Genomic DNA, 26,204 nt, shown 5'->3' with positions numbered 1-26,204 from the left:
GCTAAAATTATTGAACGATCATCAATTTCATCTATTGAACAAACATATTTTGTGAAGGTTTTTCAGAGCCTCTGTCGTAAAGGTTTGAATTAAATATTGGTCTACAAAATCTATCAAAAACAAAATTATCTAACGCAAGTAATAATTCACAGCCCGCGCGCACATCACTCCGCATCAGCGCGGCGGCTGTTTCGTTATCAAAACGTAGAGTTTATGAAAACAGAATATCTGTTATCGCGTCCGGCTCATGAAAATAAATTCGTCTGTTTTGTTCATCAATAATATCAATTTGAGGAAATTTCGTCAACATCCTCCATCGGCTTATCGCGGCTAATTTATCTAAAATTGTTCACGGTGCTGTTTCCTAATATATGTTGTTTTGCTTTAAATATAAAATTTAAAAAGTTAAATATATGTACAACTACGTCGTTGATAATACCATGCCTGTATTGAATACATAAGTCGTTTGGATTCAATATTTTCCTTATTAATATTCCATATTCTCTTCAACCTCCTATACATTGTGCACATATGTTGAAATACTACAAATGTCTTACAGTGGTTTTACTTAGTGGTTATACAGCGTCTACAGTCCACGGGCCCATAAAAGCAATTAATAGTAATTGGCATGAAAACGTAATGTCATTTAAATTATTACCAAAAGTTTTTATCATCCAGCTTAGGGTGTAGTTTCTACTGAAAATTACTTACAATACACACAAGCTCACACATTTAGGTAGGGTGGATGTCACCTACTTATTATACAGGGTTAAAAAAATTGATTTTAATTGAAACTTTTATTTAAATAAATTTTTGAAGTTGCATTTTTGACAAATTTTGAAAAAAGCTAAAAAACGTGATAACTCAAAAATGGGTCACTTTTGGATTATGCATATGGGGGTTAAAATTATTGCAAATAGTCACCCCTATCACCTCCGAACGGATATACGTCGAGTTACCAATAACCCTGTATATTCTTCCGTCAAACAGCAATACCTTGTATCGCCGTGTTCCGGTTTGAAGGGTGAGCGAGTCAGTGTAGCGACAGACTAAACGGACATAACATTTTCGTTCCCAGTGCTGGAGACTCAGTAGCGATATGAGGTATGGTATGAGCGGTGGTGACCACATACCATCAGTTGGCCAGTTGCCCGACCGCCTACAAACGTCATATAACACACACACACACTTTTTATCAATTACTATTTTTGGTTTTCCACATATTCCTGTAACTGAATCGGTAACATTAAAACCTCAAGGGTAAAATATTTTAGTTTCTATGACGACAGCGCACTGACGGCGTTAGAAATTATTAATATATAATTGATTACAAAACCACTAACGACATAATCTCGGCTTTCTTTGGAGAGAGTTGGCTCAGCGTCAGCGGCTCCGGGCGCCGCCTGCGCGAGCTGAGATTATACCAATCTGGATACGTTTAACTTTTAAAGAAAATAAGTAAATATTTAACGTTCTTAATCATTTGTTTACTTCATAGTAATGTTTATAACAATAAGTCACATACATTTGACAAATCAGACATAACAACAACATCACCTACTTAAGAGCGCTGCTGCCACATGTATGACTTTCGGGATATATCTCATTGTTCTCTATAAGCTACTTTTCAATTAAATGAAAGTTATCAGAGGGGGTGGAATCCATACTACACCTAGTGAGATGATCTCAGTTTTGTTATTAAACGAGCTGATATAAGTGGATATTTATAAGCAATCCGTTTAAGTGAGCGCAGATGTAACTCGCTTGGGGGACGATAACTCAACTCGCGGAGTAAGTGAATTAGTCGAGTTCGTCGCGTCAACGAACTAATTGCTCGCACCGAGAAAACAAATCCTTATTCACTGTCTTTGTGGACAACACTGCATCGACTGCGGCACTTTTTGATAGAATTACAGATAGTGCTGTTGGATTTCTGAAAGAATATTTATAAATAATTATACGAAATTTTCATCTCGCTTTGCTTCACCGCACGGTGCGCCAAAACGTATACAGCATCAGTCCCAGGTTTGATGGAAAGTTTTTCTGACATTAGATTCCCAGCTATACGGAGATACAAGGTTGGCGTAGTTACAATCTCATGCTCCATAAAGTGCGCATTGTTTCTTCTACTACCGAGTAAGCTTAATAGTTATATGTTATAGGTATATGATATTGGTTTTCCATAAGGTTAGTTAAGTAATAGATATATGTATAGATTATGTTGTAACGCAACGTTAGTCTCGAGCTTGAGATTGCAAATGTTTTCATACCTGTACATTCTGCATAGAGTCGCTGTAATCTCTCTGGCGCTAAGTCCGTGTCGGGTGATAATGAACGGACGCTGTAATCGAACCTCATCGGTCGGCCGTCTCCGCATATTACTCCGTCATCGGAAATGAGTTCATTACGACCGGCGACCGGCGACCGGCGACCGGCGACCTGCGACCGGCTACCGGCTACCGTCGGTCGAACCGCGGTGTCGCGTGTCGTGTACATTCCTCTCGACATAAAATTGATAAAATTTATAATAAAAGTAAACTTTACCAATTAATGTTTAAAATATATTATGAATTGAGAAAAACCTAAAAATACGCAAAAGAATAATATTTGGCGAAGCTAAGAGGAAGGCGCGTAGACTACTTGTAATACCAATTACTTTTAATCTTATTTTGCGAACGAGGTGATCGAGCCCGGATACGACGTCGAAATTATTGAATTATATTGAAGAATTTCAAAGATCAAGTTAAATTTTATCAATATTATCTTATTTAACTGTAACATACATACAAGCCAAACTGTTAAGAGTGTATTTATATACTCTTTTTATATATTTTTAGCCAAGTGACCGCGCTCAGGGTTGTAATTTTAATGCTTCAAAATTCATGTTCAGAGATACGAGCGGTCCCCCTGGCTTCTCACGGGTGTCGATACTAAATTAAATTTACAACGTTCACAGCTTTTCATCATTAGACAAAACAAACAACTACTTCCTGCATTTTTCTGTAATATTTTCGAAAATATTTACAGTACATGCTGTAATTTATTATATTGATCTATATTATATCATAATGAATTTAAGGTACATAATTGGATCAATTTTTATTGCTTAAAATCGCTTCGTAAATAAGTAATTATTTTTCTTAAGAAGTAAATGATAAGAAATGGTTAGTGTGTCGTGATATAAAGCAAATGGTATCGCGTACAAGACGCAACGTCAGCCGTCGGGATATACGTTCACTCGTATGCATCTGCTCGAGAAACTAATTAGCTATGTTACATTTATTTAGCGTTATTCTTAGAGTCGGAGCTACAGTCGAAATGAACTGTTTGCGTTGAGTAAAGTATACGCCCGCGGGCGCCGACGTCGCATTTCAAATTTGATTTTCAATGAAGTTTACATAATCGGCTTTCACCGCTCACTAGATTGGGAACCGCTGCCGGTATCGGCTCCGCAATGTGCTCGGTAATTAACATTGTCAGGACGTCCCTTTCTCTAATGAAATATTGATTTTCCGTCTATTCGTTGCGCGTGTGTTCCCCACATACTTAATGGAAAACCGATCTCTCGTCAAACGTTGCGTCACACTTACAGCTCGATTTTATTTTGTGAAGAAATATAAAATTAAAAGAATACAATTAAACAGTAAAGTATTCAATAGTTTTACTTTGAAAATACACATTAGTAATGACTACATCATTCATTTCTAAACATATTTGTACTTATGTTATATTAAATCTGCATATTAGTCAACTATGCTGTACTCGTTCCTGTTCAATCTGTTATTCGTTCGAAAAACACACAACTTCTAGATCTGTGTGGGTTCCTCTCCGTAGAAAATACATTCCGAACCAACGGTAGCCTTACATTCGTTTTAATCCTTTTGTAACATTAAGATTTTTAATTGTTGTAATTTCAATTAGCTCTTACGTGACCTGTTAGACATTTCCAAGTGGCTCGAATCTCACAATCGAATTTTAAGCGATTTCTATTTAGGTAACGATTTATCTAACATTTCTCACTAATTTTTGAATGTTAAGCCAAAGTGCCATGACAAAAGCTCGGTGTGCCCAGCAAGAAATTAGTTCACTTAGGCCCATCGTCTTACACTGCGGCTCAATCATCGTCTAACACTGGGGATCATTCGGCTTTTTTTTTTGATTTTTTATTGCAACACGCGTTGAGATTTAATTATTACCTAAAGAGCAAGCATCGAGTGCCACATTTGTTTCATCAATGAAGTCAGTCAACGTCACGTACGAACAGATTCCATTTAAGTCAATCTGCAGCTGCAGGCGAACTAACTCTAACTCAGTTTAAATATTCGAATCTAATATTTCACTTCGACACATCGTCGGCCGCGACACTAACGCTGACACTCGATGTCTGACTGACACGCGTCCGCTGTTTGACGGAATATTCAGATACTCTATTCCGATTCCAACGGATTAGACATTAATTATTCCCCCTTAAATATAAAATGAATGGTTGCAGGCGTGTCCCTCGTGCATTCGTAAACCATTGATTTGATTGTGATGAGAATCTATGAGTTATTCACTTATATATTATATAATTATATACAGTTCCTGGATGAAATTATCTTCTTGTAATTTGTTATTCAATATAAAGAATATACTATATACAGTATATTAAAAATATAAATTGTTTTTTTTTTATAAATAGAAAAGAATATTTAGGAATAATTTTTTATTTCGTATTATAAAATATTTATAAAATAAGATGAGATATTTCGCAGACTGGGGTTTACCTATTCAACTAAATATTAATTCCGTTAAAATTCAAAGTCTATTATATTGAAAACATTTCATTACATTTCGATCGGAAAGAAACACCTCAGCCCGGCGAGAGAAACTCAGCGGGATTATATTTTGCCGTCGACAACTCGTACAGCAGTGTTGTATTGTTTGAGTCGCCGGAGGTGAGCGTTCCGTCCCGACTGTTCTCCATAATTCGTTGGTAGCTACCCGTTAGTGCGTTAGGAGCGCCTAATGATTTTTCTAATTTTCAACTATTGTAACAATATTTCGGTTTCGGATTTTGTTTTTACGGCGTGTATATTTGGCAATTATTGCTAATCATGCTCATATGTGTAACTGTACTAACAATACAGTATTCATTCCTTCTATTAATGATGTCTATGAAAACTTCACAATTTTAGAGATTGCTTTAGCAATAAGACCGCCTTTGCACGCTCTTATTTTCTTTTCTTTGTTGTAATTGTTCTCTTTATTTGTATGTCCTTTCACTGTGTGTGCAATAAAGTATTAAATAAAAAATAAAAAAATTTCTAGGGACATATTTAAGATTTATTGGAATATTATAAGACTCAAAGATATTCTCAAAGTTCGTATCCTCTGAGCAAACAATAATCAGAGAATATTTTTTAACAGTCAAGCTCAGATATAATCCGTCAGCTCCCAGCGACAGTAGACCCGCGCCGTTACTCGTAACACGCCCTGCGGAGTTTAGAGATGCAAAATGTAGCCACTTATAAACCTAATTAACCGCCGAGCAGCTGACGCACTAAAGGAGTGCGAAAGTATCTTACCGCTCCCTGTTAGGAGGATATCAAATTCGAAATAATGTTCTGCACATTGAAATAAACATATTGTGTAGGTTTGAATAAATACATCAAAGAATTCTTATTAGAATTAGTAACTGGAATGATGTGTTAAATTTTAATGAATATAAATTTGGTCATAAAACAACACTTAAATGTTTGTGATTACAATGCAACCTAACCGAACTACCACAAAACGTACACTCGCAACAGACGAAACAGAGAACTAGGCTTTGCTTAAAAATATTATGTTATCTCAAGTATTACATGTGTGTGTGTGTGTGTGTGCGTGTGTGTGTGTGCAGCGCCAGCGTGGCCGCGGTCACACCTGCGTCGTAATTAGATAACCGCCGCTTGTTTCATACACATCGAGAGTAAAATCCCAAGCTCTCGGTAACCCGTAACTATGCCGAGCTATTTCGTAACACCTACTTGTGAAAATAATAATGAAACCTAACTTACAGTGATGTGCTGTTTGACGAGAGTCCTTATTAAGCTATTAATTATATAATTAATGTAGTAAATGTCACGTATCAAGCTCATTTAGAGTAGGTATAGAATTGTTTGTACAAATTCACAAAATTTCTGAGACGGGGATTTTAAGCAGTCTAGCGAAAAATCCTTCTCAATAGAACCGTTTTATTTAAAAAACATCTCCAAACATACACTCTCGCAAAATATTTACAATATAGTTATAGATGACTCACGTTAATGAACCCGACCGCAGCAACGGGCTGCTAGCAGTGACTCGAGGAACGATTTATAACCTGTGTATAAAATATTGCGATCAGCTGTTGTAACAAGTCGCCACTCGCCATGTGGTAATGAAGTCATCGCCGGCTAATTCGGCAGTGATTAACTGTCGTCACTTCCCCAAGAAGCTCCGACAAACAATGCTGTTCCAGACGCACTCGTAAGTCGTAACACATTGTGTGCGCGCTAATTAAGACTGACTCCAGCGGAAGACTATAAATCTGCGCACTCTTACGTGTTAACGGTGATAACTCATCGAATCTGTTTTCCGCCCACACGTCGGATGTTCTGTCGCTGAGCAAAACTTCCTCGGGGCGTTGTGCTCCAGTGGTAAGCAGCCCGTGTAAACAGTGTAAAAATAACAGCCCGTAAATGTTCGACGATGGGCTCTCTCCTATTGCGGCGCGCTACTCCGGAGGCGCTATTGCAAGTTGATTAGACACACCTCGCAGATTATCATCAGATATAGTTCAAATGATATCAGAAAAGTATTGTCCTAAACTCTTTATGAGATAAAAAATTATAATTATTTTGTTTATTAAACATATTTTCTCTCTTTCTTGGACTTCTGAACGTCATGCCGTAATTCCTTTAAACTGCCTTCGATGACAAAACATAGAAGCAACCAATCTCAAGTCATTTTTGAACGAAATGTAGCTTATAAATTGCATGGTTTTGTGAAATTCCGATAATAGCCGCCGACCACATATTTAGCGACCCGAGTATAGTTATAGCGGTGTTCCGGATTGAAGTACGTGAGCGGCTGTGATATGACCCGTACGAGAAATGTGACTTCTCAATTTTGAGACGAGCAGGTACAATATAATACGGGCGACGATGACTCCCATTTTTCTAGAAAGCAATGTTTTTTTTAATATCTATGAAATTTATGCTTATTCACGATTGACGACTTTTTAAAAATGTCCGCCGTAGACATTACGGAGTAACGTGCAATGTCACGGGATATCATGTTATCAGGATATCAGGTTTTTATTTTTGTGACATAGTGTTCTATAGATATTTCTCCAAAAGTGAACGAAGCTTTCAGTAATAATGAAGAGGATTCTGTTTCGGCGATGCCCGCCGTAGTTTTCAACGACAGAACACACCCAAAATGTTTTATGACTGTCTACAATATCACTCCAATTTTATTCAGGCATGAAATGCAACCTGTGCGTAACGACTGCAAACTTCCGAGAATCAAGAACTACTCTTAAGTTTACGTACGTAAAACGATAAAGTACCTATTGGTACTGGTGTCTAATAGTGTGGTACGACGCATGCACATTATGTATTCGTATATAGTATAGTGAAGTGGAATACTTAAACTAGTTGTTGTGTTAGTTGATGTCGCTTATTGAAATAGTTTCTATGGCGTGGCTTCGCTTTAGACGCCGGCGGACAGCACTCGGTGACAAACTGCGTAACATCCACACCTAAGTCTTGTGACGTCATGTTAACGGCGTTAATCGTATAAAAATATCCACTTGCGAATTTTGAGATGACAATGCAGACAACAAAACAACAACAAAGATTTCATCAAAGCCCCACGCTTCGTCTGACTGTGTACTACATATTGTTCGTGACCGAGAAACGCGTCGACGCGACCGCAGCCAGGTGAGGTCTGCTTGGGCCGATAACAGTTGATGTAATAGATCGTGTATCGTGTAGGAAAACCACGTATTATAATATAGAAAGCCCCAATTTTAATCTGATTCAACAGTTCTGACTAACTCTGACTAATTTGTTTTTAATCACAGATAATTTAATTGCAAAATGCCATTTAAAAATATTATTTAATAATTAATTTTCTTATCATCGTCTCTCAATCTCCTCTAGCCGACCACACAGATGTAACACACAAGCGTGTGCACAAGCACAGGTATGCTCCCAATAGAGAGCGAGTCAATCCTCACTCACATAATAATATCCATCGCGACTAAATACAGCGAGACGCTGGCTTTACGTGTTTTCGAGGCACTAGTCTGCTGTTACTTGACAGAGCGCAAGTCTTCGGGATGAGCAGGCTATTATTAAGCAATCACTAGATCAGAGAAGTAGTTAAATTATTGAATATATTAAAGAACGTCCCTCTAGGGCGCCGAATTGACACACTTGTGACTGCTGCCGCGGACCGGTTCGTCCGCAATCGCTATTCATATAGAGGAGTTTTGTGGTCCCGAAATACTTCGTCAGCGAGCTTCGAGTTACAGTAGCTAATGGTATTCGAGGGTACAGGGTGACTCACATTCGAGAGAACTTTAATATGTTTGTACATTTTGCTAATGATGTTGAAATGTTCATGAAACATGGATCCCCAAACGTTGGTTATCTTTCGAACACAAAATTCATCGCTATGCGCAACAGGTTCGCCAGCGCGTGTGTGCGCTGAGCCTTTGTTTTGCAGAATTCAATTAACTATAATTCCTAAGAATAGTCTATTATTATCAAATACATTTTAAATCACTCACACAAATATCGTTATGATGCGCTAAAGATAATTGTCCAAAGCAAACATTTCAGGAATCATGCCTAAAATTAATTTCTTTTTTACTTACAAAATAGCCTCCGTCTCATATTTTATCATACGATTTCTTTGAAGTGTCTTAGCGGCATTAATATGGTTATATGTTGTTTTCTTTTATGACATAGGTGGCAAACGAGCAGGAGGCTCACTTGATGGAAAGTGACTACCACCGCCCATGGACATCTGCAACACCAGGGGGCTTGCAGGTGCGTTGCCGGCCTTTGAGGAAAGAGTAGGCTCTTTTCTTTAAGGTTAAAATGTCGTATCGGTTCGGAAAAACCCCTGGCGAAAGCTGGTTCCGCAAAGTGGTTGTGCGAGGCAGAAAATGTCTTAGAAATCGCGCTGTTGTGGATTTTCGGACATCGAGGTGGTGCGGGTGAAACTTCGAATTACGACGAGATGTCCGAAGGTGAAATTCAGCAGCCGGAGCCGTACCCGACTCTGTCGTTAAACGATCGACGAAACAAGCGATCTAATGAGGGATGAACTCTCTCGCCTGGCTTGAACGTCACAGCTTGGATACGAATACACGATTTGCTAACATCAATTTAAATTTGAGTGAATTTATTGAAAATTAAGTAATTTAAAAAAAAACTAATCTAATTTTATTTTTTTCAAACTTATTATATACAATACGATGCGGGCAGTAGTTTCAGCAGAGCGCAGAGACGCGTGTGACGGGCGATCACGTATCACTTTGGTATGCATTACGTTATGTTCGAAGCAGAATGGAAAATAGTTTCAGTCCGGCTTGAAGCTGTTACCGAAGCTCCTGGATTGTTCGCTAAAGTTCAGATTTCAGAATATCAAGTACAAAATTAATTCCTCTCTTATTAATAAACGCTTGCACACTCATAATATTAATTCTATTCTTAACTTTTCCGAATTATATGTTTAACTGTTATATATAATCCTAAACGATCCTCCATTAAAAACAAATACATTACGATAAATATACCGAGTCATATACACACGACATCTGACAAATAACAACACCCTTTTTTTCAATTTTGTCTTTTATTTGCGCCGAGATTATTTCGCCATTGTCACGAGCGATGGAGAAGATACGACGGAGATTGATTGATTAAATGAACACGGTACCCCTCAAGATAATTATTCAATAAAATCGAGAAAAGAGGTAAAATTAATAGTCTCTTTCTTTCGGGACTAACTCTGATATTCCGAAAAGTTTTTCCGCGCCCTTTAATCGCGTACCCCTCGCATACGACACGAGTTCCCAAGTATACATTTCTTGCGAGCGAAGTGTTTCGTGCTGTGGCCGTTAATCTCACGTCTGCTTAACTTTAATTATTTTCGTGCCCAATTCGCTTCGGTGAGGATTTCTCTCCGCCGCGTCCGCCCGACCGCAGCGCCCGTTACCGGAGCGACTCGTCCGACGAAGCCAAATAAATACAGCTCTTTATTTCCCCACGAACTGAAAACATACTCTTACCTACCTCAAACAATACATTTCGTATGATGTTGATAAACAAAATATGTATATTTTAATATCTTTTTAAAATAAGCCTATTGATGACTAAATTATCAGTATATTGCATTAAAAGTTTTCAAAACTCTTGTTCTTTTAGTCCAGGTTGCAAACGAGCAGGATCGCCCTTGGACATCTGTATCACGGGGGCTTGCAGATGCGTTGCCGGCCTTTATGAAATGTGGTCACTTTTCTTTTCTTGAAGATTCTCCAGTCGAATCGGTTCGCAAAAACCGCTGGTGGAATCTGGTTCTACAGTATTTGTGCGAGGTGGTAAACTTAAAAATCGTGCTGATTCCTACATTGCATTGTGTATATTTACGCAGTAATTTCATTAAATGTGTATAGAAGTTTTATCATAAAAACATTTCTTCAATTAAATGTTTCCTGGGCTAAGAAATCGATAATATAGTAAGAGTGCTACAATATTAAAGCAATTTCAATTAATTAGTCGACCCTATTCCGTCTACGCTGCTCTTAGAATATTACAAACATTTAAACTGGATTGCAATTTGTAATTTAGCACATAGTAAATTACTTAGAAAACAATCGTAATAATCCATTGCCTTTACTTCATGCGCCAATTTTCTCTAAAGGAAGTAAACAATAAATATGTTGATTATATTTTTAAGCAGGTATACTACTTTTAAGATTATAAATAAAAGGGTCAAACGAATGCGCGTGCGCGAATATCTCGCGGAACCAATCAGCCAATATTCCCGAATCTTTAAAGTAAATATTTGGACAACATCAAAATATGATCTAGCCGTAATTCAAAATTATGCTCAAAGAATTGTTCTGGCTTATAACCGACACCGACCGGCTCGGGCGCCACTCCCACCGATACCTAATTACCAAATTTTATGTCTGGGAAACTTCTTTTACACCAGCCCAGGGTTTTATTTATTAACATAATAAATTTAAGTAATGTGTCGGTGTACGGTTTTGTTTTGACATCGAATATAGTGAATTAGTTCTGGAAAATAATGTGGCAGATACGATACCGCAACGGAGCGGATGACTTGAACCAGATGTTGATTTCACTCATTACCGTGGACTAATCATAATTCGGTTTTTAAGTGCGATCAACAGTGCAAAGTATATCTATAGCAATACAAACACGTGTCAGGTTGGGCGATGGATGCCGGGTTGAAATGATCTTGTCAGAAATCTCTATGCATTAAGATAAGTTTTGAAGAACTACAAAAATGTGTGTTCAATGAATTTAGTATTCCTTTCTATTTGTAGTGTATAGAAAAGATCTTCGTTTCTATGTTAAAGGTATATGTGATAAAGTGTCGCTTGCCGATTCTTAAAGTCGATAGGCAAAAATGAGACGATGTGAACGCTGCGGTATCACAGATAAGATAAGTAATTTAGTTTTGAATGCTCAAAAAACAAAATGTGTAGGTTTTACCCTACCCAATGTTAAAAGCAAAATTATAATATATCTTTAAACGGTGGCCGTTTTGAAGTACCCGATACTACGGTGTTTTTAGAAATAGAATTAGATTCTGGAATTCAGTTGAGGCCTTATTTATCGGTTCTGACAGGAAGACTCAGCTCCGCCGAATACGCGGTCAGAAAAGTTAGACGACTAACTGATACTAGTTTAGTATTTTGTGGTAATTTTCGTAATATTACTACTAATATTATTACTAATACTCGTTATCCTTAAGTAATATTACTTAAGGGTAACAAGGTAGGGGTAACACTACAGATATTGAAATTGTTTTTATTTTACAAAAGAGAACTGGCTGGTCTATTTATAATCTTGGAGCTAGAGAGCATTCGGGATGTTTTTCGTAAAGTAGTAAGTACTCAGTGTTGAGTCATATATTTACAACAATTTTATATATATTCATAGGAACATTGACCACTCTGATAAAATCTTTGATAATCATTCTATGTACACAAGAAGTAACGATAAACTTTAAGCGCCAAGTTTTAGACTCCGCGGTAGAAGCATACCTATTATTCAATACAATATATTGTATACAAGTGATAAAAAAGCGTGAAGTGAAACTTGTTGACATTCCTGTCTGAATGTATAGGTACTACATACATATATAATCGTATCTAACTAATATGACTTTGTATTTTTAAATGTTGTGAAAAGTAACTACTGTATTTCTTACCGGCTCTTCTCGGTAGAATTTAAATTCCGAACCGATTTTAATGAATCGAAAAACCACTTGTCGCCTCGCTTCCAGCTCTCATACAATATAATTGGAAAAACGATTTAAATATTGTGGATCTATTACTATCAGTGGGAGAAGAAGTAGACAGGGTCGGAGGCGACGACAGCTCCGATGCGAGCCTGCGTAATTCAGGGGCGGACACACTCCGCCGTGTGAAAGTCCACAATGTTTTAAAGTGGTGCAGTAGGCTGTTAGCCTGAAAATTATCCACTGCTGGGCTAAGGCCTCCTCTTCCATTAAAGAGAGGGCTTGGAACATATTCCACCAAGCTGTTCCAATACGGGTTGGTGGAATGCACATGTGGCAGAATTTCGATGAAATTAGACACATGCAGGTTTCCTCGCGATGTTTTCCTTCACCGCCGAGTACATATACATATATGTGCTTAATTTGTGTTTATAATTCATCTCGTGGAGCTTGCCTGGGTTTGAACCCGCTCGCATCTCTGCTCAAAAAGCAAAATGGACTACAATTAATCTCAATCTTACGGAATTTAAACATTAAAAGGAGTGTATTTTTAATATTAATTAAGTTACAAGTTAATACGTACATTTATCACAGAGTTGCTGTTTATTCAATAATAACTTTCCATACCAAAGCTTCCAGCTCCAAGCCTTCCCCAAAGAATGGTGTCACTTTTTAGTTTCTCAGAAAATACTGACGGCTCATCCCATTGATATTTATCCTACATGTCATTATTATCTCAGCAAAAAGTATCTAGTCGTACATTAATTACAGGTCTATGTATCTTTAATGTTAAAAAATGTAATAAATGTTTGTAACGAGTAGCTCTGTATACATACACACATATTTAATTAAAAATCATCTTTGATTTTATCACATCTTGCCGCCGAGGCGGAGCGGCGGCGTTACTCGCGGGCCGTCAGTTGGCGCGAGGACGGCGGCGGGCGAGGCGGGCGGCGCTCGTAGTGGGACTGTCGCGACTCGCGAGTGTCGCGTCACGCGCGCTTCGTAAGTGACGGCTTCGAAAGGTGATAGTTAACGCGTTCCTTATTGACCACATAACGACATCCTTACTCGGAAGTTTGTGAAAAAGAAAGGTTTGTAATGTTCATGATTAGCTAAGTTTCTCTAGGAACTAAACTTTACAAAAAAGTGTTAGAATCATAAAATGCAATCGATTTACCTTTACAAGATTAAAAAAAGGTTTATTCATTTATTCATACTTACCTGCAGTGTGATTATCCTTAATCAAATTCAAATATGAAATAATTTAGTTTTAAAACATCATATTTTTCATAGAATTAATGAATGTTTTTATTTTCCGTAAATGTTCTCTGTAATTTCAAACAAATAAAATTGTGTATTTCGGATAATTTTTCGGCCGAGACGTGATGTTATCAAATGACAGATATATGTAATCCTTGTGCAGGAAATACTGAACACGATTTGTGTGTAAATGTTTACTATGCGAGTTAATCAGAAACATTGGTGTGATTTATGTATCTTTATAATTTGTAGTAAATGACATATAAATCTTATAGATTTTGATGGGAAACATCTATTGGAGCCCCCGGCAGTAGGAATGAGTCGCTCTATCGTGTCCCGTGACGACAAGCGGCTGTATGTAGGGTCCTCTCCCTGTGTGTGTGTGTGTGGGGGGGGGGGTCGCGTACATAATATTCATCTATTGGTTATTGTTAATTATATTAACTCATAATGGCCGTCAATTAAAATTTAAAGCATCCCGTGGTGCCGGCTACATATTTCATTGTATGAGTCAATTTGAAGAGAGTATGACGGTTCCCGACTCTCCTGTTTTATAGAATAGTAATAAATAAGTAATAAATAAGGTAATTAGCGATTATTAACTACTCTTCAGTTTAATTTGTAAAATATTTCATGTTTTGAAAAATAATGATTTATTCTCGTTAAAATGTCTGAATCGCTGTCACCAGCTTGGGCCGCGTGAGACAATCTGTTACATGCCTGCTTTAACGAGTCTAACTGCTGTGTGCATTATTTACAAAACCTATTTACGCGATTGCGACTTTAGCGAACTTGAAATTTACTTGTTTCTATTAATAGTTAGCAGAAGTGAAGCGAGTCTCGGTCTCGTTACGAGTGCCGCTGTTATCGCTTTCCCAGTCGCCCGTTGCGTCACGTGCGTCGCGCGCGATTCAGATTACATCTGGAATTCATTTCCTCTGCGAAGGTTACGAGATACTTGACCGATCGTTTTCTAGTTTCTTAGTCCTCATTGATGATACGTTTGTTTCTACTTTATTCGTTGCGTTGAAGTTATGATTTTACGAAGAAACATTCCACCCGGCGTGTCGTTAATTAAATATTAACATAGTGACTATTTTAAAAAAAGAAAATCCTTCGCGTTATTTGTGCGAAAAAACGTCATGTTTCGTTAACCAAACCGGAGAAATCGGTATATTTTAAGAAAAGTAAAACTTTGCAGAAGTGAAAATGTGGATTAAGTTTAAACCCAGGTGAACAATTTAGCTCTCTGACTTGATTTGATTAAACTCCTGCCAGCAGTGGCTTTCTGTATTTAATCTCACAATATATGTACTTGTATCTTCTCAATATAATTTTGAAAATACGCATGATAGTTTGTTGTAGCGAATAGCGACATCCCGAAAGCAATTCACATGTCAATCATGAACTATCAGTCGCATGATTTATGAAAGCTTCTATCGGCAGCCTCTAAAAATGTCAACTGAAAAATGAGGTATACATTTCAAAAAAATAAAGAAATATATACCAGAGGAGCCTCACGGCTGTATCAAATATTTAAGAACAAATAACAACTAGATTATCTGTTTTTAAATAGATATATAATATTCATATTAATAATCTGAACCAGTAACTGACCACTGTGCACGTCGTCTGGCGATATCGTGAGCTATCGGTAAATGGCTCCGGCGTGTCTTGTACTCAGTGGTACTCAGCCATTTACCGATAGGCCATGTAGTGTAGTAGCACTGACTTTGCCGTCTGCTTCCAGTCGTGAATCTGCAACCTCCGGTGAAAATGATTTTAATACAGCGTTTGCAAATACTCGTATCATTCAGGTATCCTTTAAAAATCCGGATCAATGAATTTTTCATATCCATCATTTACATAATTGAGGCAAGTTAAATTATTTCCTTCAATACGTTTATTGAAAATTAGAACGGGCTTGAATAAAAAAATAAATAAGTTAAGATTAAACCAAAATGCATTAAGTTAAGATTAAACAAATAAGCAACGCGAGTTGCTATTAAAATAGTCTCAACTGCAGCAACGCAGCCGTAACTGCCGTTTACGGCTGACTGTATAGTTCAATGTTCACCGTGAATTATGAGCGCATGAAAATCGTTTGAATACGAAGCCGCAACTGCCGCCGGTCGCGGGCGGCTGAGTCGTGACGAATGCGTTCGTTGAGCTGCATTCAGTTTATGCATCTGATAAGGCTTTAGTCTCGACTGCGTTGCACTGCAGGGCAGTAACACACATTTAATACTATAATTAGTAATAAACTAAAATGTACATTCATTTCTGTTTGCTTTCTCGATTGTTCTCCTGCATAGCAGGGGGTGTGTCCCTATACACTTAGATGTTAGTGCTGTAAGAAACATTCATGAAACCTTTTCTCACCAATTCTGCACCACTCAGTTAAGGTGCTATGTCCCTCGTGCCTTGCTCACTCACACTTCACGCCGGAATGCAACAATACCATGTGTTGTAGTGATACCATAACTTAAAATAATAAGAAAACGCACTAATCACATAAGGGACGATTCCGTAAGGAATTATATCAGATATATATTCGTCTGCCGACTTGTGCCATAAAAAATATATATATTGTTCCCAGTTTTTTGCAACAACAAATAACAATTCAAATGCTATAAGTAAGTTATATTTTCTTGGACATGTTTTAGGTCGTATGTGCTGCTGTTACTCCTGGACGCCAGATTAATATATTTACTGAGTACTCGTGCAAACGTCATGTAAAAATTACCGAATCACTTTGCTCGAATGAATCAAAACGAAACGGAAACGGGAGACTAGTATGGATAATACTATCATTGCTTGAAAATAAGGCTTATTCTATTTTTATTAACACATTCATTACGGCAAACAATTCAATACGATTGTCGTGAATGCTTCGGATTACCAATACTTCGTCGCTGAAAGTCGAACGCCTCACCGCCAGTCAGTCTCACGAACTAAACAAAGACGCTGATATTACTTTTTTCATAAGAAGCTTTACCTTTATTGGCACCAAATCTGTTTTGTGATATTACGAGAGTGTAGATATCACGTTTGTTCCGACGCGCATTAATATTATTCATCAATTTTCGGAGGCAATAACGGCGGAACAATGCGACGACCTCCGGCGGCGCACGTCGCACTTTACGACACTCATTGTTGAGCGCCGCTCTATCACATTCGGACAACAGGAACTGACGAAGCCATTCAAACTAAGCTCATTTTAATAATATTCTGGTGAATAAGACATCTTCAAAGAGTATTGTGATAGTGATTAAAAATATTTCGTTATTATTCCTTTCAAAATAATAGACAAGTATTAAATATAATGGAGTCACTTAGAGGTCGCTCTATAGAGAGTAGCGTGTTTTGGTCAAGTAATCCTCATTTAGATATTTCATTGCTTAGATTTGTGTGCCTCGTGCGCCTCGCGGATGCGAAGCCGTTAGTCTCGCCCTAGACTCTCCGACCGTGTTGAATTAGGTGGTTCATTAAGAGTACCTAGATTAGTGTGTGTGTGTGTGTGTGTGTGTGTATTTCTTCTTTTGGTTTGTCTCCGTTGATTTTATGCACGACAAATTAGTACCCTAATAACCATGAATATGTTTTATGTACCTTAAATCACAGTACCTTAACTCTCAAAAAGTATATAATATTTTAAATGAATAACATACAAATTCAAGTGATCTACCTGTAAGCTAATATAGTATTACACTTTGTAATTCGAAGCGTTTAATCAACTTTCAAGTTATTATTCTTCTACTGTTTCAGTCGTCGTACTCCTGTGTACCGCTAGAAATATTTATTTTGTGGATTTTTTCGTAATTAAGACTACAGCTCGATCAAACGGAATCAAAAAGTAGCTTTGTGTAAGACTTGTAAATATTCACGTTCGAAGGGCAAGGAAATGTTTTAATGACGCAAATCTAATTCGAGACCAGGCCGTGCCCACTCGTACGACGAGCGCTCGAGTAGCGCGCTGCGATCGCGCTCGCGGTTTGCCTGTGATTGATTCCAGTACTACACACACATACACATAACGTGTGCTTCTTCCACGAGCTTGTCATAATTCACGCATTTTTAAAACAAACAATTTGCTTGTTTGGCTCGAACGAAACAGTCCCACTTCAAACACTCGCCCCCCGCGCCCCGCGCCCCGCGCCCCGCGTCCCTCCGACTCTTATTTGAGTTTGGGCCGAACACGCAGGTGTACTCGCCGACGCCTCTCGTGTGCTCAGGTTACTGTTTACATTAAACAGTTTCGTAACTTCTCTTGTCTGCGGTGTAATCATTGTTAAGAATAGGATTTTCGTAGTAAGTTTTAAAGCGAAGGGGCCATTACCAATTTATATTAGGCCCAGTCATTTATATCTCATGTCCTGCCTTGAGGTATGCAATGTTTACGAACCGTATTGACGATGACCTTATTATACTGGTACATGGTAATATTAATCTGATTGAAGATCAGTGATGTGGTAATGGCCGCATAGCTGGAGCTGCAAACAAAGAGCGTTGCACTTATGAATGGCAAATTTTGATGTATAGTGGATAGGGACTAAAATAAACGGAAACGTCTTACAAGAAATTAAGCTAATTCCTGTTTGTGTGATTACGATCGCGATTTAATTTGTCGTCCGAGGTAGTGGGCGGTCCTCACAAAATTCGCTTGGACTTTGACAAATGTCATAAAATCGGACTGTTAACAAATAACAACAGTTCGAGCTCTTCTACCGCTGCCGTCACCCATCGCTGGTCAATATTGTCTCCTTGTGTTGACTCTTTGTGACCACCGCGCGGAAGTTTACCTTCCGCCGTCCATTACCCGCTTTTAATAAACTGTTATTTGATCTATTTCGTTCACATCTGTTCTTTAAAGAGTTCACTTCGAATTCAATTTTTTATTGAAATTGTCGACAACCACAACAAATTATACCTAACTTTATTTTATGAAACACTTAAAAAAAGCTTCGATATTCAGTTAGCTTCGAAAGATCCTTGTTACAGTTTTAAAAAATATTTTCAGATACAAAATGTTCTACACTGTCTTACACCAGTCGAGGTGTCCAGGTGCCAGCGAATCAGCGTTATTGGATGACGCCTCTTACCATCATCACGACTCACGTCCAACGGTCTCCGTGAAATATCAATGCTTGCAATATTTTTGTGTAAATTTTTAACCCCGTATTTATCATGTCGATGACTTACGATAAATAGACAAACTTACGTATAGACGTCTTTACGTACTCGTATAGTTCGGCGGTCAGAAACCCTCATGTAGAGTAATAGAATAGCAAAGGCAGCTAGTCGTTTTATCCTGTAGACGTGGCCGATATATTTCACCCGGCGTGCATTAATGCAGGCACATTAATGAAGTTTTACCTGAGGCCAACAAATTGTTGCGGCGGCGTCGGTCTCTGTTCTTTGTAGCAATTTACGAGCGGCTTAATTGTCGGGACGCAGTCCGTGGCTTTTTCATGTTTTATTGGGTAAACTCATCTCGGCCATTGCTGGCTGCAGACCATTCCACTTCCATAATAATATATAGAGCAAATTGCGAATTATATCCGGGTTTATATAAAGACGGAGTAAAATAATATGTATTTGTTTCGGTTTATGTGAATTTATTTTTCAATTTAAATTCAACGTCAGTTTGTTCAAAAACAAAGTTCAGTTCGTTAAAAAAAAAAAAATAATGACTGTCGCTTCTCAGTTTGTTTTTGATAATGTTATGTATGTACGCAAGAACATAAATGATTTTCCCAAAAAAGTGACGTACATTCCATTAATACTAGGAACTTACACCAAGTACTCGATTGCACAGGGTTAGTAACTCTTTTTTGGGTCAATGTATACGTTCAAAAATATTCAATAATAAAATTCAAAAGAATCGTTAAAGAGCGTTTGTGTGCTAATTCGATAGATTTTTGGACTATCAATAAGAAAGTGTAATCACTTCTATTTTGAATAAAAATTTTTGACTTTATCTTTGACTTTGCTTCCTCATATATTGGAACATGTGAAAACCATAGTAAATATTATCTGTACGCATTATATTTTATTACTTACGAACTATATTTAAAAACACTTTTACAAAACTCTCCAATAGACCCGATAAAATGATTATTGCAGCAATATTTTAAATAAGCTTTTACCCAGCTTCCTGCGGCAGGATGCGCTTTAAAAGCAAACCTCACTAATTTGCAGCTTCTGGTGTATTGCCTTCTTACTCTGCTTCGGTTGGGTGTCTCTACAGTTTTAGTTACTCATATAAATTGTAATTATGCCTCGCAGCTCATTAGATATTACTTAGTACTATCAAAATTAATTATAATTTCTTATAAAAGCAATCGAATAAAATGTTGAGGCAAGAAGTGAATGTCTCAGATGGGATGGTCATGTCGTCGGCAGGAATTCATCAAGTAGGTACGGCGGCGCGGCGGCCACCGCGCGCGGTTCCGTCCCTTTTACGTTTATTCCTTTGACGCTTAGCGTTGTGGCTTAGTTGTAAGTGATGAAACATTTTGTTACTGAAACGACATTGAACCGTATTATATTGTCTACTTACTTTAAATATAACAATAAAAACTTTACCAATAACTATTGTTGATGATTAAATGGTATCCGTAAAGACATTTTTAATACAATTAAATTTAAGTCTCTGACCGGTTGACGCTTCAAGTATTTTTATTTCAGTAGGAACATGAATTAATCTTAATTTTTCAGGTGTGAGATGTGAATTGGGTCAAAGGAGCCAACGAAGGAGTGCGTCGCTGCGCCGGTGCGCGGAGCAGCATGGACGACCTGGAGCGAATAGCGCGCGACCGAGCCGCCTGCGAGGCCAAGAACAACGAGACCGCGCCGCCCGACGGTAACGCACTCGCTGAGTTCCACTTCGGTTGTAGATTGTAAAGTATTATAAAGTGTCGATACTTCTTATCGGAATGAGGTGTTCCTTTGGGACATTTTGATATCGACTTGTTATAATGTTCTGTATGTCACATTATATGTGAAAATATTATCCACAGGTATTTACTGCGAGGGAACTTTCGACACATGGTTGTGCTGGCCCCACACTCTCGCAGACACAATAACGTATGCGCCCTGCCCTGACTTCGTTCCCGGATTTAGTACCGACTGTAAGTCGACTTATAAAAAATATATTTTATTTTACACAGTTTTAAATATGTAAGCAACATATTCATCATTGCCTCAGAACTCGTCTTTTTTTTTTGGCTTTTTTGATATTTTTATTACTAACTTGTCTATATTGTTACAGTATTTGCGCACAAAGAATGTACGGCAAATGGTACTTGGTGGCAACACCCGCTGTCCGGACAGCCGTGGTCGAACTACACCACGTGTGTCAAGCCCGAGGACGTACGTGCGCGCAGTACTTAATGAGCTTACTAATGCATTTCAACGACCTCACCCTCCTTCCTCCCCGCAGGACGTCAGTGAGATCATAGTCGTGTACGAGACGGGGTACAGCGTGTCGCTGGTGGCGCTGCTGCTGTCTTTGGGAATACTTTCATATTTCAAGTAAGATTAAATGGGAAATTATTACTCATTTTCTGAAATGAACTATTACGATAATAACTATTGTAAAGTAAGCAGGTAAAGTACATTGTACAAAGCATGATCGCATCGAATGGTGGCCAAAATAATAGCAACATTCCCTCTGCCCGAAATATGGACTCGACACTTATATGTACATCTGACGTTAAAATGAGATTTTACACGATTAGTTGTGCTTTTGCCGAGTTCAAACTCTGTGAAACAGCCTGTCGCAACGAATTCTTACAATTGCAGGAGCCTACGCTGCGCACGAATTACCGTGCACATGAACCTGTTCGCCTCCTTCGCGCTCAACAACGCGCTCTGGCTGATCTGGTACCGCGTGGTGGTGCGCTCGCCGCTCACGGTGCGGGAGTCGCCGGCGTGGTGCCAGGTGCTCAACGCCACCCTGCAGTACGCGCTGCTCACCAACTACACGTGGATGCTGTGCGAGGGGCTGTACCTGCACACCGTGCTGGTGAGCGCCTTCGTGTCGGAGCGGCGCCTGGTGCGCGCGCTGCTGGTGGCGGGCTGGATGCTGCCCGTGCCGTCGGCCGTCGTCAACGCCGTGCGGCGCGGCGTCGCCAACGAGCCCTTCTGCTGGGCCGACGACGGGGCGCCGCGCCTCGAGCTGGCCATTCTCGTGTGCGCGGCCGTGCTGCTCAACTTGGCTTTCCTTTGCAATATTGTGAGAGTGCTCTGCACCAAGCTGCGGGCGGGGGGCGGAGCGGGCGTGGCGAGGCCCTCGGCTACCGTGCTGCACGCTCTTCGCGCTACGTGCTTGTTGGCACCCCTGCTCGGCCTGCAGTACTTGCTGACGCCCTTCCGGCCGCCTCGCACGGCCAGCTGGTGGCTGGTCTACGAGTATGTGTCGGCGTTGACGACCTCGCTGCAGGGGCTGTGCGTGGCCATACTCTACTGCTTCTGCAACGGGGAGGTGCTCGCGCAACTTCGGCGTCGCTGGCGGGTGCTCACGTTTCGTCCGAGAGCAAATTCCACAACGAATACCACGGTTTCGGTTCGTAAATTTCAATAATTTTAATTGCCAACCTTATTATAATCATTAAGTAGCCATCTTTGAGTTTATCAATCGCTAGTAATCGGATTGTAGTTTATACTTAGAAACTTTCAGAGCTTCACATACGTATGACATTATATTGTACGTGTATACGGAATAGTGATTAAGTATTATATACTAGTATACTAATACTAACTATGTTTTATATTAACAGTTGATGCGACTTTAACGAAACTGCACGCATTATCAATCACAGATCAAAACAAACAAGAACAAAACATGTTTATTAACAAAAAACAACATTATACAATGAAATGTCCGGCGGCACCCACTAGGTATTCCTGTGTCGTGGGTACCTATTGATAGTTTTACAGTACATGTTTATTGTTGTCGCTCGGCTTAGAATATAAATTATATAATTGTTTAACAAACATTGCATAATTTCTGTAGGATTAACTTACAGATGATCTTATGTTAATGAATAGGTACTATACTAAGTGCAAGAAAAGTTTTTCGGTGGTATCACAGGTCAATGAGGAGAGCCAAGAAATAATTTTTGTTTTTGGCTTTTTGGCTTGTTTAACGGAGCAATGTTTAATATCACAAGCGTTGGCTACTTTATTGTAAATAAATGACACAATGAAAGGACTGAAGCGTCTAGCAAAAGATGAATTTTGGGCAGGAGGAGCCTATAGTCCCGACGTTTGAGTAAAATTTTGTAGTCTTTTGAAGATATAGTTGAGTGATGAACTTTAAGTGCGATTTTTAGTATATATAGTTGGCGTACAGTTAGAACTTCGCTTTCCTGATAAAGCTTGGTCGTTGAATAGTCAAAGGGTTTATTCAACATCGTTTTGAGCACTGATCTTTGGGCTCGTTCGAGGTGAATTAAATGCGTTTTACAAGCGCCTCCCCAGGAACTAATAGTAGGCAATCAGTGACTGACAGAGAGCAAATATACGGCCCGCTAAGTGCTTAACGATGCTGACTGTCGAAGTATTTTCATAATTTTTATGACTTTGCGGACGCGACCAGAAAGATATTTGATGTGAGCTTTAAAGTTCAAATTTTGATCTATAAGAATTCCGAGTTATTTTGCTGCATCTATTTTGGCCAGTGCAACACATTTGCATTTGTCACTTCGTACACAGATGTGAAGTTTTAATTTTAAAGTTGGAGTAGGTGCAGAAATCGCTGTTTTATGGAAACAGATGTAATTTGTTTTCGATTTAATAAGTGTAAGGAGATTGTGAGACAACCATGCAGATACGTGTCGTATACCTCCCTCCACTTTTTCAAATACCTCTGACCAAGTGGATCCTGTCTAGATAATAACTGTGTCATCTGCATAACAGATTATTTCACCGTCTATGTTAGCATGTATGTCATTCATGTACATGATAAAAAGCGTAGGTCCAAGAATTGTACCTTGGGTTACGCCAAAATTGACTGCTACCTGGTCACTGTCGTAACAACCGACTCTAGTGCAGTGTTTCCTATCCGTAAGGTAACTTCTAAACCAATCTAGTACTACACCCCGTATACCGAATTGGGATTCCAGCTTTCCTAAAAGTATCGGTATCGAGACGGTGTCAAAAGCCTTAGACAGATCCAAGAATACAGCAATACTGGGCTTGTTATCATCCACGTAAGATGCCACTGTAGATATAAGCAAATTTACCGCGTCTTCTGTAGACTTTCCTTTTCTAAAACCAAATTGCCTGGGGGATATCAAGTCGTTAGCCTCAATGAAATTGTTCAAGCTTTTACTAACCACCTTCTCAAGTAGTTTTGAGAAAGCGGATAGCAAGGAAATTGGACGGTAGTTTGCGGGGAATCTTTTGTCCCAGTTTTATAAATTGGTTTGATACACGCCATCTTCCACTTTTCGGGAAAGATACCAGTCTCCAAACTTTTGTTAAATATAATTGTAAGAGAGGGTTCAATAACGTCTTTTATTTCTTTTAGAAGACCGTTACTTAGATACTGGATAATAGGAGCTTTATCATTTTGAAGTGACGTAATTAAGACTTTAGTTCATATTCGTCAATCGGTTTCATAAAGAAAGAGTTCAGCACTAATTTTTTTGGAAAAATTTTCGCTGCCAACTTTTTTTCATCTGTTTGTAAATTATTTAAAATATCACTAGCTAGATCACTGTAAACTATAAAAGATCACTTTCAACACTTTCACCACTAATCAATTTCTGTCATTTTGAATTTGTTTGCATGTATAATCATTGCAAACTCATATTCAAATTCGTTTATTCAATATTTATACATTCAAATTAAACACTATCACGCCGGTTCGGTAAAGGAAATATCCTGAGAAGATCCGGCGAAAAAATCTCTTTACTTTTGTCAAATTTATTATACATGTTACCATAAGATTAAACTCTCGTTAGATGACAATCTGTCGATGGAAACCGGTCGTCTATTTAATTTGCAATAAAATATAAACAATTTCGATGGTTCGTAATATTTCGGTGTGATGCTGAAATTTACTTCGATAGAATGTAAACCACCGAATAGTAACGGTGACATATTATTGGTCGCTCTTACAATAAGACCGGCCAATCGGGAAGAGCATTCGACAGTTGAAAAATAATACGTTAAATTGCAATCATAATTCACGGTTCACAAAATCCCGACAGATTACAATCTACCTCTAACAAACAATTTATTAAATGACAGTTATAATTATTATTTATTAAGGCCTCCTTCAGTAGATTCTCTTAAAAAGGGACTTAACTTTTGAACAGTATGTTGAAATTTGAAAACGCTCATAAATGTTTCAGTTCGTGCGCTCGGGCGGCGCGGGCGCGGGCGAGGAGAAGGTGTGACTGGCGGCGGCGGGCGCGGGCGCGGGGGGCGCGGAGGGCGCGGGGGGCGCGAGCGGCGAGGCGCGCGGGCGCCGCATCCGCTTCGACTGCGCCGACAGCGACGAGGACGCGCCGCCGCACACGCGCCTGCTGTGAGCGCCGCGCCGCGCCATACTCCGTGTCGGTCTACAACTAAAGGCAATACTTGTAGTGCATTCTACTCCTTGAGCAAGTTCGATATCGATATCATATTTTATACTACACACACACGAAACTTACAAATTTCACACAATTTTTAGAGGGTTTTACAAATCTATAATAACTTAATCATTTTAACTCGGGGCATGTCCGCGATATCAGCTAGAATGAGTAATTATTATCAATTCGGGCACCGCGTTTAATTTCGGCGGCCCCGCGCTAATCGCCGAGCTGTTTGATTTACCGTCGTTCAGTTAAAAACAATTGTTATCATCATAAAGTAATATATTGTTATTAAATAAATACTTTGAATAAAACTTGTGCTGTGTGGACTGAAATGGACTACACGTTATTGCCATTAGTTACGTGTGTGTGCGTGCGTGGGTGACCACTCACCACTCACCAGCAACGAACAGTAGTGACCTCACAACTGACAAACATTTGTATGATATAAAGTGACAAAAGTGATGGGACTAACTAAATGTACATAGACCATAATGTATGTGTACTATTAAGTAACCGTGGACAGTGGGCAGTGGGCACCGGGCTGAGTGTTACTATCAGCTCCTCGCCGGGTGCCACGTGTGTTCATTGTACGAGTAATAGTCTATTTAATTTTAGTTATAAGACTAAATAACCCCTACTAAATTTTCGTTGTATATAACATAAATTTCTGAAAATGTATTTGTTACCGTAAGATTCTAAACCGTAAATTATAAAAACTCTAACCTAACCGTAATATTATGAATTATTCACGATTCACAATATCTAGACAGTGTACAATCTGACGAGATAGATTGTAATCTAACGATGTTTGTAATCTTACGGTGACGTATA

At 38.8% G+C, this 26,204-nt stretch overlaps 1 protein-coding gene across 3 annotated transcripts in view; it reads left to right on the top strand.

Moving 5' to 3' along the window:
- LOC124534344 (calcitonin gene-related peptide type 1 receptor) overlaps positions 1 to 25,218 on the top strand; it is a 135,569-nt gene extending 110,351 nt beyond the window's left edge. For 2 of the 3 annotated variants that reach the window (XM_047110124.1, XM_047110122.1), the window contains exons 3-8: positions 20,500 to 20,644; positions 20,802 to 20,912; positions 21,053 to 21,153; positions 21,224 to 21,315; positions 21,586 to 22,348; positions 25,146 to 25,218. In XM_047110124.1, the coding sequence (XP_046966080.1) occupies positions 20,569 to 20,644; positions 20,802 to 20,912; positions 21,053 to 21,153; positions 21,224 to 21,315; positions 21,586 to 22,348; positions 25,146 to 25,190 (1,188 nt within the window). In that variant the 5' untranslated portion in view covers positions 20,500 to 20,568 and the 3' untranslated portion in view covers positions 25,191 to 25,218. Of the gene's footprint in view, positions 1 to 13,481; positions 13,611 to 20,499; positions 20,645 to 20,801; positions 20,913 to 21,052; positions 21,154 to 21,223; positions 21,316 to 21,585; positions 22,349 to 25,145 lie in introns of those variants that run through there. The other variant, XM_047110123.1, reaches the window with a different exon arrangement.
- The last annotated feature ends 986 nt before the right edge of the window (positions 25,219 to 26,204 follow it).

Source organism: Vanessa cardui, chromosome 12 (assembly GCF_905220365.1).
Source record: "Vanessa cardui chromosome 12, ilVanCard2.1, whole genome shotgun sequence".
Taxonomy (NCBI): Eukaryota; Metazoa; Arthropoda; class Insecta; order Lepidoptera; family Nymphalidae; genus Vanessa; species Vanessa cardui.
Note: the sequence above shows the minus strand (reverse complement) of the source record. Positions and strands in the feature narration are given on the sequence as shown.